The 11,189-nt window shown below is 41.7% G+C and overlaps 1 protein-coding gene across 2 annotated transcripts; it reads left to right on the top strand.

Annotated features, from left to right (window-relative positions):
- Positions 1 to 882: 882 nt before the first annotated feature.
- Positions 883 to 10,747, top strand: LOC131220757 (suppressor protein SRP40-like). Of its 2 annotated transcripts, none has more exons than XM_058215584.1 (7): positions 883 to 1,148; positions 4,637 to 4,701; positions 5,382 to 5,425; positions 6,072 to 7,051; positions 8,070 to 8,159; positions 8,570 to 8,631; positions 10,413 to 10,747. In XM_058215584.1, exons 1-7 carry the CDS (start codon positions 909 to 911, stop codon positions 10,519 to 10,521), a joined length of 1,590 nt encoding a protein of 529 aa, XP_058071567.1. In that variant the 5' UTR covers positions 883 to 908; the 3' UTR covers positions 10,522 to 10,747. The 2 variants fall into 2 exon arrangements, with proteins under 2 accessions (XP_058071567.1, XP_058071566.1); XM_058215583.1 differs by having other exon boundaries at positions 6,042 to 7,051.
- Positions 10,748 to 11,189: the final 442 nt, after the last annotated feature.

Below are 11,189 nucleotides of genomic sequence, written 5' to 3'. Positions count from 1 at the left end.
GTATACCATCTCGTTCAGATTAATCAGGATGATTCCAGGGACAATTCTTGAATTTCTCCTTTCCTCTTCTACACGAGAATCTATTTTTAACCATCCATATTTATCCCATAAATCAAATGGTAAATACTGTCTCAATAGATAATATTCATCGTTCATCATCCATCCAAAGATCGGGACAACATACCAACGGTCTAGATTACCAAAAAAAGGGCCCCACCAGCAGTATTGAAAAAAATACGTATAAAATGCATATAAACCATCATGTACCATACATTAAACTACCTATTTCGAGAACGTGTATTAGATACTGACAGGTTGAGTAGCGAGAGTGGCTACTGAAGTGACGTCACCAAGTTCTGTGGACTGCACCATTATGTATGTGTTCTATCCACAACGTCCATACATTTGGAGATATTATTTTAAGGTATGAATCAGAGAATGAGGCAGATCCAAATCTTTAATGGACCACACCACAGAAAACAGCGGGAAGATTGATTCCCACCGTTAAAACCTTCCTAAGGCCCACCAAGATGTTTTTTCGAAATCCAACCTGTTCAAAAGTTAGAAAAGACACTAAAAAAGGTAAAACACAAATATCAGCTTGATCGAAAACTTTTGTGGCCTTTAGAAGTTTTTAACGGTGGCATCACTCTCCTCACCGTTTTGTTGGTGGGGTCCACTGGAGCTTTGTATGTGACTCATTCTTTGTATGTTATACTAAAATTATCTCTATAGACGTATGGACGGCGTGGATACAAAAAATACATCATGGTGGGGTCCACAGAACTTGGTGACGTCACTTCAGTAGCAGTCTCGCTACTCAACCTGTCAGTAGCCAATCCGCGCCCCTATTTCGAAGCTCTACTACGGCAAAACCTCTTCAGCCTGTCTGCGGACTCCAACGAAGAATGGTCGCGGCTGCATCCGCAAAACCCACCCCGAAACCCGCGTTAATTACATTCGAGCCACGCCAAATCATGCTGGAGAAGCAGGCGATGAAGAATCAGAAGAAGGAGAAGGATGGCAAAGATATTAATATCGCTCAACGGAAGGGCAATCTCCTCCTCCTCCAATCAATAGCATCTTATCTCCACAACAAAGGATTTTCCAATACTCTTTCTGCTCTTCAATTCGAAGCTCCGTCCGAGGTATGTAATTATAGATACTATGGCCATTTTCCACCGTTGATTTTTTTTTTTTTTTTGGTCCACGGAGCTTTTGCACCGTGATCTGAACGGTTCATCCAGTGGGGCCCATCGTGGATGGTCCATGGTGAGCTATTCCATGGTCTGCGTTCACCACCAGTTTCTTTACTTAGAGGAATTAGGAAACGGATTGGGTGGTGTTCCCAACACTGCTGTGGGTCCCACCGTGATGTATATGCTCTATCCACGCTGTCCATCCGTTTTGCCAGAAAATTTTAGGGAATGAACCAAAAAATGATGCATATCAAAAGCTCAAGTGGACCACACCACAGGAAACAATGGTGATTGAATGCCCACCATTAAAAATTTCTTGGGGACCGGTTGATATTTGTATTTTCCCTTCCAGGTCTTTGTGACCTTATCAACAGGTTAGATGTCAGATATTCACAAGAACATGAATTCAATTAAGTAAATCATCTTTAATACTCAAAGTGGGATATATGTGTGACATCTTTAATAAGCCCATTGAAATATATACTTTGATAAAAATAGGGTAAATCCGAGGCTCAAGTGGGCCTACTAATTTTATAATTGAAGCAATATCCATATCCACTAATTGTAAATGCAGGCGCTAATAAATTACTTAGTATAGAAGCAACTCTTATTAAATTGTCCAATTTCTGACCCACATGGGTGAAAATTTTGTTGATTAGAGTACATGTGAATCAAATGGTCAATCTATGAGGCTTCGAGGTCAAGAATATTTGTGAAAGGGTCAGTCACTTGCAATTTGCTGATGATGCCCTTATCTTCTACTATGCTGAAGCATCTATGGTGGATAATCTTAGGAAAATTATCAGATGATTTGAAGTTGTCTCAGGCCGTAAGGTTACAAAAGCGAGATGCTTGGTGTTGAGGTGTCTAAGGAAGAGGTCAATCATTTTGTTAGTATTTTTGGATGTTGGCTGGGTACTTTACTTCTTCTTATCTTGGCTTACCTTTGTGTTTAGGTAGGCCAGTCAAGTATCTTTGGGACTTGGTGATTGGGCTCCTGGAAAGGAAACCCTCATTGTGGAAAGGCAGACTCGTTCCCTTAGGAAAATTATCAGATGCTTTGAAGTTGTATCAGGCCGTAAGGTTAATGTTGCCCAAAGCAAGATGCTTGGTGTTGACGTGTCTAAGGAAGAGGTCAATCGTTTTACTTGTATTTTCGAATGCTGGCTTGATGCAGGGATGAACGTGATGAAGTAGATCATCGTCTTTCTCAAAGATAACTACTTTGAATCCACGAAGCTTCTCTGGATTCCTCACAGAGAGTTCTCGAATTCACGAGGAAAAAGCAAGAAGATAGAAATAGTATTCATGAAAATTCGTAAATTGATTGATTGATGAATTAAACGAGTTCACAACGCTTTAAATGGGGATACCAAACAATGGGAGAGAAATCAGAAGCAAACAATAACTAAAACTCCCTAAAATTCGTAACTTACTATAAATAGTAATTTTACTTTTATAGTAAGTGTCCTATGTGGCTTAGCCACGTTATTCTCCTAATTATTCTAAGCACTTTTCATGTTGGACACAACTCCTAAAGCCCAACATATGAAGAGTTATAATCAAACTAAAACTTACTATACATAGTAAAAACGGAATTAAACATGGAATTCAGCCATCGATATGATGGAATCTTGCAAATTTGGCGTGGGCAACCCAGCATAGCCGGGTTGGTTGGCTAAAGTAGCTCGTCCTACCCCAAAATCATATATAGTACGTCGAGTAACTCATTCTGGTTTGCGAGATATGCCTGTTTTAAGGTTCTGACGGTGTTGATGACTTTTACCTCTAATCGTGCCTTCTTTGATCCATCTTGGACATAAAAGTGTCCGCGACCCGGTCTACATCATGGCTGGGTCCTTTCCTTCTTCTTATCTTGGCTTGCCTTTGTGCTTAGGTAGGCCAGTCAAGCATCTTTGGACTTGGTGATTGGGCGTATGGAAAGGAAACCCTCATTGTGGAAAGGCAGACTCATTCCCTTAGGAAAGTTATCAAATGCTTTGAAGTTGTATCGGGTCGTAAGGTTAATGTTGCCCAAAGCAAGATGCTCGGTGTTGACGTGTCTAAGGAAGAGGTCAATCGTTTTGCTGGTATTTTTGAATGCTAGCTGGGTCCTTTCCTTCTTATCTTGGCTTGCCTTTTTGCTTAGGTAGGCCAGTCAAGTATCTTTGGGACTTGGTGATTGGGCGCATGGAAAGGAAACTCTCATTGTGGAAAGGCAGACTCCTTCCCTTGGGAGGTAGAACTACTCTGATTAAGGTGGCCCTCTCCAACCTCCCCCTTTACTTCACGTCATTGTTTCGGTGCCCTAAGTAAGTCCTAAAGAGGATTGATAAACTCTAGATGAATTCTTTATTTGGGAGGAGGGGGAGGTAAATTCCACCCCTATTGGAAGGAAGTGTGCATATCTTCCTTTGAAAGTGATGTTGGTATTCGCAGACTCGATGAGGTAAATTCGACCCTCTTGAGTAAATGGGTTTGGAGATTTGGAGTGGAGGAGGGTAGTTGGTGGAGATCTATTATTGTTGGGAAATACGGCTTATTTGCTGGGGGCTGGTGGATAAAGGATTCATCTCTTTACCGCACGTCTTTCGTTTGGAAAGCCATTGCTCGTTTGGAGATGCATAGTCGGTGGATCATTTGTTCATCCATTGTCCTTTTGCTTTGGAAGTATGGGACATTATCTTATCCTCCTTCAAGGTGTCTTGGGTGATGCTGATCTCCATCGAAGGCTTGTTTCAGTATTGGTACTTTGGTGGGATCAGTAAGAGCATGTTGCATTAGAATGTTGCTCTCCTAGTTATTCTTTGGGCGATTTGGGGTGAAAGGAACAATCATTGTTTTCACAATAAGAGTAGTTTGCCAAGGGGGTCGTCTGTCTTGTTTATTTGTATATTGGGATTGGATGCCTTAAGTGGGTGTCTTTTTGTCTCTATTTCCTTTCTTTTGTGTCTTTGTTGTCATTTGCTAGCTTTTGGCCTTTTAATAAATTGCATTATCTTAAAAAAAACGAACATGATCTAGGACGTGTAATTTTGGATAATGGACAATCCACAAAGGGGCCCATCCGATCAATTGTTTGGATTACCAAATTATGGGGCTCACTTGTAGGCCCCTAGGATACCTTACATATCATTGTGCTGACAATCGGTGCTTCCTCATGGAACATTTGATCATGTTCAATCTGTTAATGAATTCAGGCATGTCATTAGTTTTTATTTCGAGAATAGACTGGACTGGCTTCGAGTTATTTTATTTTATTTTTAAGTTCTAAATGGAGTTCTCCTTGGGCTATGTTGGTTTACTGGCTATTGATTTTTCGTAGATCCCCTTTTGAGTGATTTTGGTTTTTCATGGGATTCTCTTTGTGGTAATTTGGTTTTATTAGTGGATCTACCTTCTTCATATCCATAGCTGATTTGTTGAACTTGGTGCAGGTCGATGGTTGGAAGGCATATTCTATTGATCTTGAGGATGTGTTTTGCAAATACTTGGAGACAAGGTAGTGAAATAAATTCAGGGAGCCACCATTGACACCTCCTCCTTTTGATTTGCATACACTCACTTTCTATTTTTTGAAATGAAATAGCGAACCTTTTTGTACTGCTTCAATTCCCAAATTGGGTGGGTCCCACATTGTGATTTAATCGTAATTGATGAAAATTCATTAAGAAGCAAAAGTTATTGGAACCCAAGTTTTGCTATGCTTGACAGGCACATCTACATGTAGACTCATGTCCCACACCAACGCTGTGGAAAATTCTAGGCATGCATTGTGTGGGCCCCACCATCTAATTGAACTGGCTGGGGATCCTTCTAGTCAACTCGTTAGGTGGACTGCATATGCATGAAACAACGGATGGCGTTGAAAAAAATTGCAAATGGTTCCATTCAACATGCAAGTGTGGCCCGCTTGAGAAATTTGGGCTAGGTACTCTACATGCAAGGGACCACCTGATGCATGGCTCAGATGTTACATTTACCAGGATGGCGTGTAGTTGTGTTTAGAGTTCCATGGGGGGCTTAGCTAACCTCCAAGAACTTGATCCGAAAGCTTGGAGAAAATATTGCAACTCAAATATTAGGATACAGGGTATTCTGGTTGATTAGCCTTTCCTAATCAGAACTGCTTCGAGTTACAATATGAATTCTAATCTTTCTTGAATTGCCTGGCACTTGCAGTGAATATCCACTAGAAGAAAATGTCAACAAGTCCAAAGACCGAGGTATGGTGTTCTGGCAAGTAATGCTGTCATTTTGGATTCCTGGCATTTCAGTTCTTACATGAATTATAGAGTCATGCTCATAAGCATTTGTAAAATTCGCTGACACCTGGGATTTGGATATGTGGGGCCCATAGTTTGATGTAAGCTGTTGATCTGATGGGACTTACTGTAAATGGGGATGCCCCAAATATCATTCAGATGGCAAAATATCAACCATCATTCAATATATCATCTGCCTGGGTCATGTCGGTTTTGTCTGGGTCTGGGATTAATCACCAGACTGAAATAGGGGCCGAAATGACTGAAATGGAACATCGTGCCGGTCTCAGTTTCTAGGAGATTTGTGGTCCCAAACTGCTATTTAAAAGCATGACCTCAGCTGTTGATTGAACAACATTCTGTTTGAGCCCAGGTACTCCTGTATTCTGTTGGTTGAAGGGTCAGGATCTCTTCCAATTTGAATGTTCTTTGGGTGTATCTCAATCTAGGGCAGGGCCCATCAGATTAACGGTTTTGATCACCACACCATGGTCATCAACAACCTGTTTGTTTGCTGATGACCTGGACCCTGTAATGCCTCTTAGTTCTATATGCATTTTAACTGTAAAACTCTCAGGGATAGATCTGATGCTGGTGGAAATTGCAGATTCATCAAAAGATGGCAATGCCCAAGATGTTACAGAACCCATTTCTAAGAAAAAGAGAAAGAAGAGCAAAGGCAGTGAGGCTGACACGGGAACTGAGTTAAATAGACCTGAAGATGGGAATGGATTGGCCAAACATGTCAATGATTCAATTGAGAAACTACCGGATATAGTTGTAGATGAGTTACACGTTGAATCTAAAGAGAAGAAAAGCAAGGACGATTCAAAGAAGTACAAATCTGAAGTTGAAAATGGCGTTCTTTGTGGAGACCCACATGGAAAATCCAAAGAGAAGAAGAAAAAACACAAACTTGTTTCTGATTCTCTCGGTGAAAATATCAAACAAGTCGAAACAGGCCATGAAAGTCGATCAGACGAATTGCAAAAAAAATCTAAAGAGAAGAAGAAGAACAAAGACAAGCCAATCTCTGATTCTTGTGACGAGAGTGCTGAGCAGGCCAAATCGGAAGCATTGCAGGAGGTGATTGAAGAGGCTCTGTTAGACGAGTCAAACACAAAATCTAAAGATAAGAAGAAGAAGAAGAAACACAGATCACTTTCTATGGATTGTGGGATTACCGGAGATTCTAATGAAACCGATTCCAAGGAGGACAATGCTTCAGTTCCGGATGAGAATGCTGTTGCTGTTGTTGATGAAAAGAAAAGTTCCAAGAAAAGGAAGAGATTGGCATCTGAGGAAGGAGAGCTTCAGGGTGGCGATGAAACTGCGAGTAAAGAGTCGAAGCTAAGCAAAACAGATGGTTTGAAAGAGAAGGCAAAGGAGAACGGATTTCTAGTAGGAGACGGAGATCTTAATGCGGGTAAGAAAAGGAAAGCAGGAACAAGCGAAGCGGGTGTGGATGTTTCTGCTGATGGGCAGAAGGAAGCGAACGGACATGCTGATGTGAACGTCGGGAAAGAAGAAAGAGAAAGGGATCCCACGCCTAAAACGATGAAGAAAGAACGTAACGGCTCAGCTCAGGTATGTTTGCCTTTTGTTTTGTTTATTATGTTCTTGCACCCAGAAAATCTAAGTTGTGTATTGCTCTTGTAAGTAATCAGAGCACTGGAAGTGAGATCATCATCACAGCCTTGTCCTAGCTACTTAATACTCTGATTATAGCTGATGGTGACTCAGAAGAGCGGGATCTGGATCCTGCCTTCCTCATCAAAGCCAGATGTGGTGGCTCATCTGGTGGGCCCCACCTTGCATGTGCCACAACCCAAAAATTAGGAGAGGCCACAAGTGTATGAACAAGTGGATGGTTAAAGAATACCTATGGTCTGTATTCCACGTAGAGGTGTAGGCTGACGACTGGACTTGCACGGTTTTGGTGTGCAATTCACATTCAATGGCCCGATGACTGGCCTGGCCTGGTTAAAAAGGGATCAACGGTCGATATCTGACAGACGTGTGTGGGGCTGCCTTGTGATTGGACTGTCATGATCTTCAGTTCAGGGCACGTGAACAAACCCGATGGATGACCTGGATCTTGCATGGGGCACATGCTAGCACATGTGTGAGCAGGATTTATGATCCAAAACCTTGCAAAGTAGTCACTGAAGTGCCATTTGGAAATGGTCTGGGTTGGGTTGGCCTGGCCCAACCAGAGTCCAGCCTACTTTGGAGTGGGTTTTGGCTGGACCTCGAGGACTGTGGCTACACCCAATCTTGAAGTTTAGGCATGGGTATGAATTTGGCTTGAATCTGGTTGCATCTGCCTAAAAGGTCTGAGAAGTTGGCCCAGCCCGGCCTGATTTATCCACCATTGGTGATATTTACATTTCAATTGTGATCCCAGCCCGATTGATTTGACACCCTAATCTCTCTCCCTCTCTCTCTCTCTCTCTCTCTCTCTCTCTCAAACTTGAAAGAGAACATCTTTCAAAAACCAAAATTGAAAGAGAACCATTGATGCAATTTCTTTGTGAGCCCTTGATTAAGCTGTTTGGAATTTCTTTGCCAGTTTCATGCACCTTTTTCTGTTGTATGATTGCAGCCCAAAACTGTAAATGCATTTCAAAGGGTGAAAGTTGATGAGGTGGAATTTGTAGATGAGCGGCTTCAAGATAATTCTTACTGGGCAAAGGTTTCTCTCTCTCTCTCTCTCTCTCTCTCTCTCTCTCTCTCTCTCTCTCTCTATATATATATATATATATATATATATATATATATATATATATATCTTGAATTGATGTCTGCACCACCTAAAGTTGATTTGTCCCACTCCCACGTGTAATTTGGTAATTAGAATGGTTGTTTAAAGCACTCACTGAATAAACTCAAAACGACCTGATTACTCCCATAGGGGTGGACCACAATAACAATTTTAGGGTGTGGATGAAATCCCTTTCCTTTTTCCTTTCTCCCCTGATTTTTGCCTTCTTGATTTTATTTATTAGAACTAGAAGTGCCCAGTATTCTAAGGCCTTATCTTTTATTATTATTTTTTCAGTTCTCTTTATTTATTGTAGTTATTTCCTATTTATGTTTTGGCAGGACGGTGCAGATATCGGCTATGGTGCAAAGGCGCAAGAAGTTCTTGGGCAAGTCAGGGGCAGGTACTTTCTCATCGTTTTACAGACTTCTCAATATAAATGACATCCGAAGTAGCCAAGATGTTGCTTGTATTCGGAAAATGGCCCGAATGATTTCGGTTGCATTGCATTTCCTTCGAGCTGTTTTGAAAAAGCCTATGAGTTTAAGAGAAGCTGAGTCTTGGGATAGGGCCAGACTCAGCATTTTCAAAAATGATGGTGACTCGTCCACATCTAACATGCACGGATATCCAGATGATACAGATGGTGGGGCCCATTATGGATAAAGCATAGCTGGAAAATCACTGATTGAGCAATCATGCCCATCCAATAGGTGGCTATCAAGTGGATGGCTAGTGACTAATGAGGGGTACAAATTCAGTAGGAAAAATGAGAAAATAAGTGATGCTTACCATCATCTGCTCTGTTTGATTTTTGGGTCGTGCTCCATCCACAATTGGGTCAGCCAATTCGGACGGTATGTGAATAACCCCATCTTAAATTGGGGAACTATCATAAGAGTCCCATTAAAGTAGAGGTTATGCTGTTGAGTACTGTAAACTGCAGATAGACATACTATCCAATTCATATGGTTATGGTGCAATCGTCTATCTTTTCACATGTATTCGATCTTTGGTGTTACACCCGGTTATGGATATCGTGTCCGGCTGTTCTTCTGTTAAAGATTGTTGGTCTATCCTCTCCTTTTTCCCTCTCTTTTTGGGTCTTACAAAAACTAGAATCATTCAACCCATGGCAGAGTCTACTCGACTTGGTGAGCCTTTTTTCTTTTTCTTTATGGGTCTTACAGAAACCAGACTCATTCGACCCATGGCTGAGTCTACTTGACTTGGTGAGCTTAGTGGGTTGCTTGAGTTTTTAAAAGCTGACAATCATGCCAACCTGTTCGGGAGCGGATTAGGTGTTACTCGGGTAACACCTTAGCGGGTGTTACACTTACCACGGGGCCCACCTTGATGATGTGTTGTATATCCACGCCGTCCATCCATTTCTCGAGCCCATTTTAGGACATCGTCCCAAAATTTGAGCAGATCCAAATCTCAGGAGGACCACACCACAGGAAACAGTGGTGATTGAGTGCCTCACCATAAAAAATTCCAAAGGGCCATTGTGAGGTTTTCATAATGTTTATTTTCCATCCAACCTGTTGATAATGTCAAGAAGACATGGATGAATGGAAAATACGAAGATCAGCTTGATCCAAAACTTTTGTGGCCCACAAAGTTTTTAATGGTCATTCATCACTAGTTCTAGTTGTGTGGTCCACCTGAGATTTGTATCTTCTTAAGGTTTGGTATTGGGTCCTAAACTGAGATGGACGCATGGATATATAACAAATACATCAAGGTGGGCCCCACACTGTTACGGTAATACCCTGTGTAACAGCTAATCCACTCCCAACCTGTTCACTCTCCTCCGCCATTTGTTTTCCACCTGTGCTGCATGAATTACACCTGCTTTTGCGGTGTGCTCTTTTACTACTGTAATGTTCCTAGGTGAAGCTTTAGAACTGGGCCATGTTCGTGGGACATATGAGCCGGACCCCACTCTGTAGATGACCTGGTCCACAAAAGTCATGTGGGGCTACATGCACGAATGTGGGGACCATTTATTATGATTTTAAATACATGACCCACCTGATTAGCTAACCGGCTGGACTTTTGGTCCGCTCATATTTTCTGTGGGGCCCACCTTATTGATGGATCAGGCCACTTGTAGTCTTACCAGCTACTAGAACTCATTAAAGTGTGTCATTTTTACTTTTTTTACTTGTTTTCTTGCAGGGATTTCCGACACGAGAAGACAAAGAAGAAGCGGGGAAGCTACAGGGGCGGACAGATTGATTTCCACTCACACTCAGTAAAATTCAATTACTCTGATGATGATGAGTGATGGTTGGTTGGGATTCAATGGCCGATTTGTGAGTTCTTTTCTTCTTCCTTTTATCCTTTGTGTCATTTTAGCGAGGGTGAAATCCACGCTTGTATTTTTTGTATTGGTTGGTTGAGATGGATCGAGAGCTCTGGCCATTTTTGATATCACTAGGGAGATGGGTCTTGTCTGAGTTTTGATTTTGATCTCTGGATTTTATATAAAGACAGACAATGCTGTTTATTTATTTGCTCATCTGATCTGTAAATGGACAATCAAATCCACTATCCTTGTTCAAATGTGGGTTCCACCATGTTGTCTATATGTCATCCAAACCAGTCATCTGGTGAATCCCACCAGGATGAAGGGATGCCCAGAAACTCAAAAGCCATCTCAAAGCTTAGGTGGGCCACACGGAGTGAATATATAGATTTTAGTATTCATTGTAAGCTGCTCATTGCTTATAGTCTTGTGTCCCACCTGAGTTTTGCATTGGGATGATTCTTGGGATGTACGGTGAACATGATCAGGTGCACCAGATGGACGTTTGGATTCCACATGCACATCACAGGTAATCATTACCCATTCAACTGTTACAATGAAAAATTCCCGAATATGGCTATTTCTAACGCCATTGAAATTCAAGGCCATGGCCCATGGAGTTGCACGGATTTGGACTGGTTTGGGCT

The sequence above is a fragment of the Magnolia sinica genome, chromosome 12 (genome assembly GCF_029962835.1).
Source record: "Magnolia sinica isolate HGM2019 chromosome 12, MsV1, whole genome shotgun sequence".
Classification (NCBI taxonomy): Eukaryota; Viridiplantae; Streptophyta; class Magnoliopsida; order Magnoliales; family Magnoliaceae; genus Magnolia; species Magnolia sinica.
The sequence above is the reverse complement of the archived record's forward strand: the minus strand, read 5'-3'. Positions and strand labels throughout refer to the sequence as shown.

Excerpts from the sequence above, each read along its gene's own strand:
- LOC131220757 (XM_058215583.1), top strand. The coding sequence starts at position 909 with ATGGTCGCGGCTGCATCCGCAAAACCCACCCCGAAACCCGCGTTAATT. Across the intron at positions 4,702-5,381 it reads TGCAAATACTTGGAGACAAG|TGAATATCCACTAGAAGAAA; the intron begins GTAGTGAAATAA and ends TGGCACTTGCAG. Across the intron at positions 7,052-8,069 it reads AACGTAACGGCTCAGCTCAG|CCCAAAACTGTAAATGCATT; the intron begins GTATGTTTGCCT and ends GTATGATTGCAG.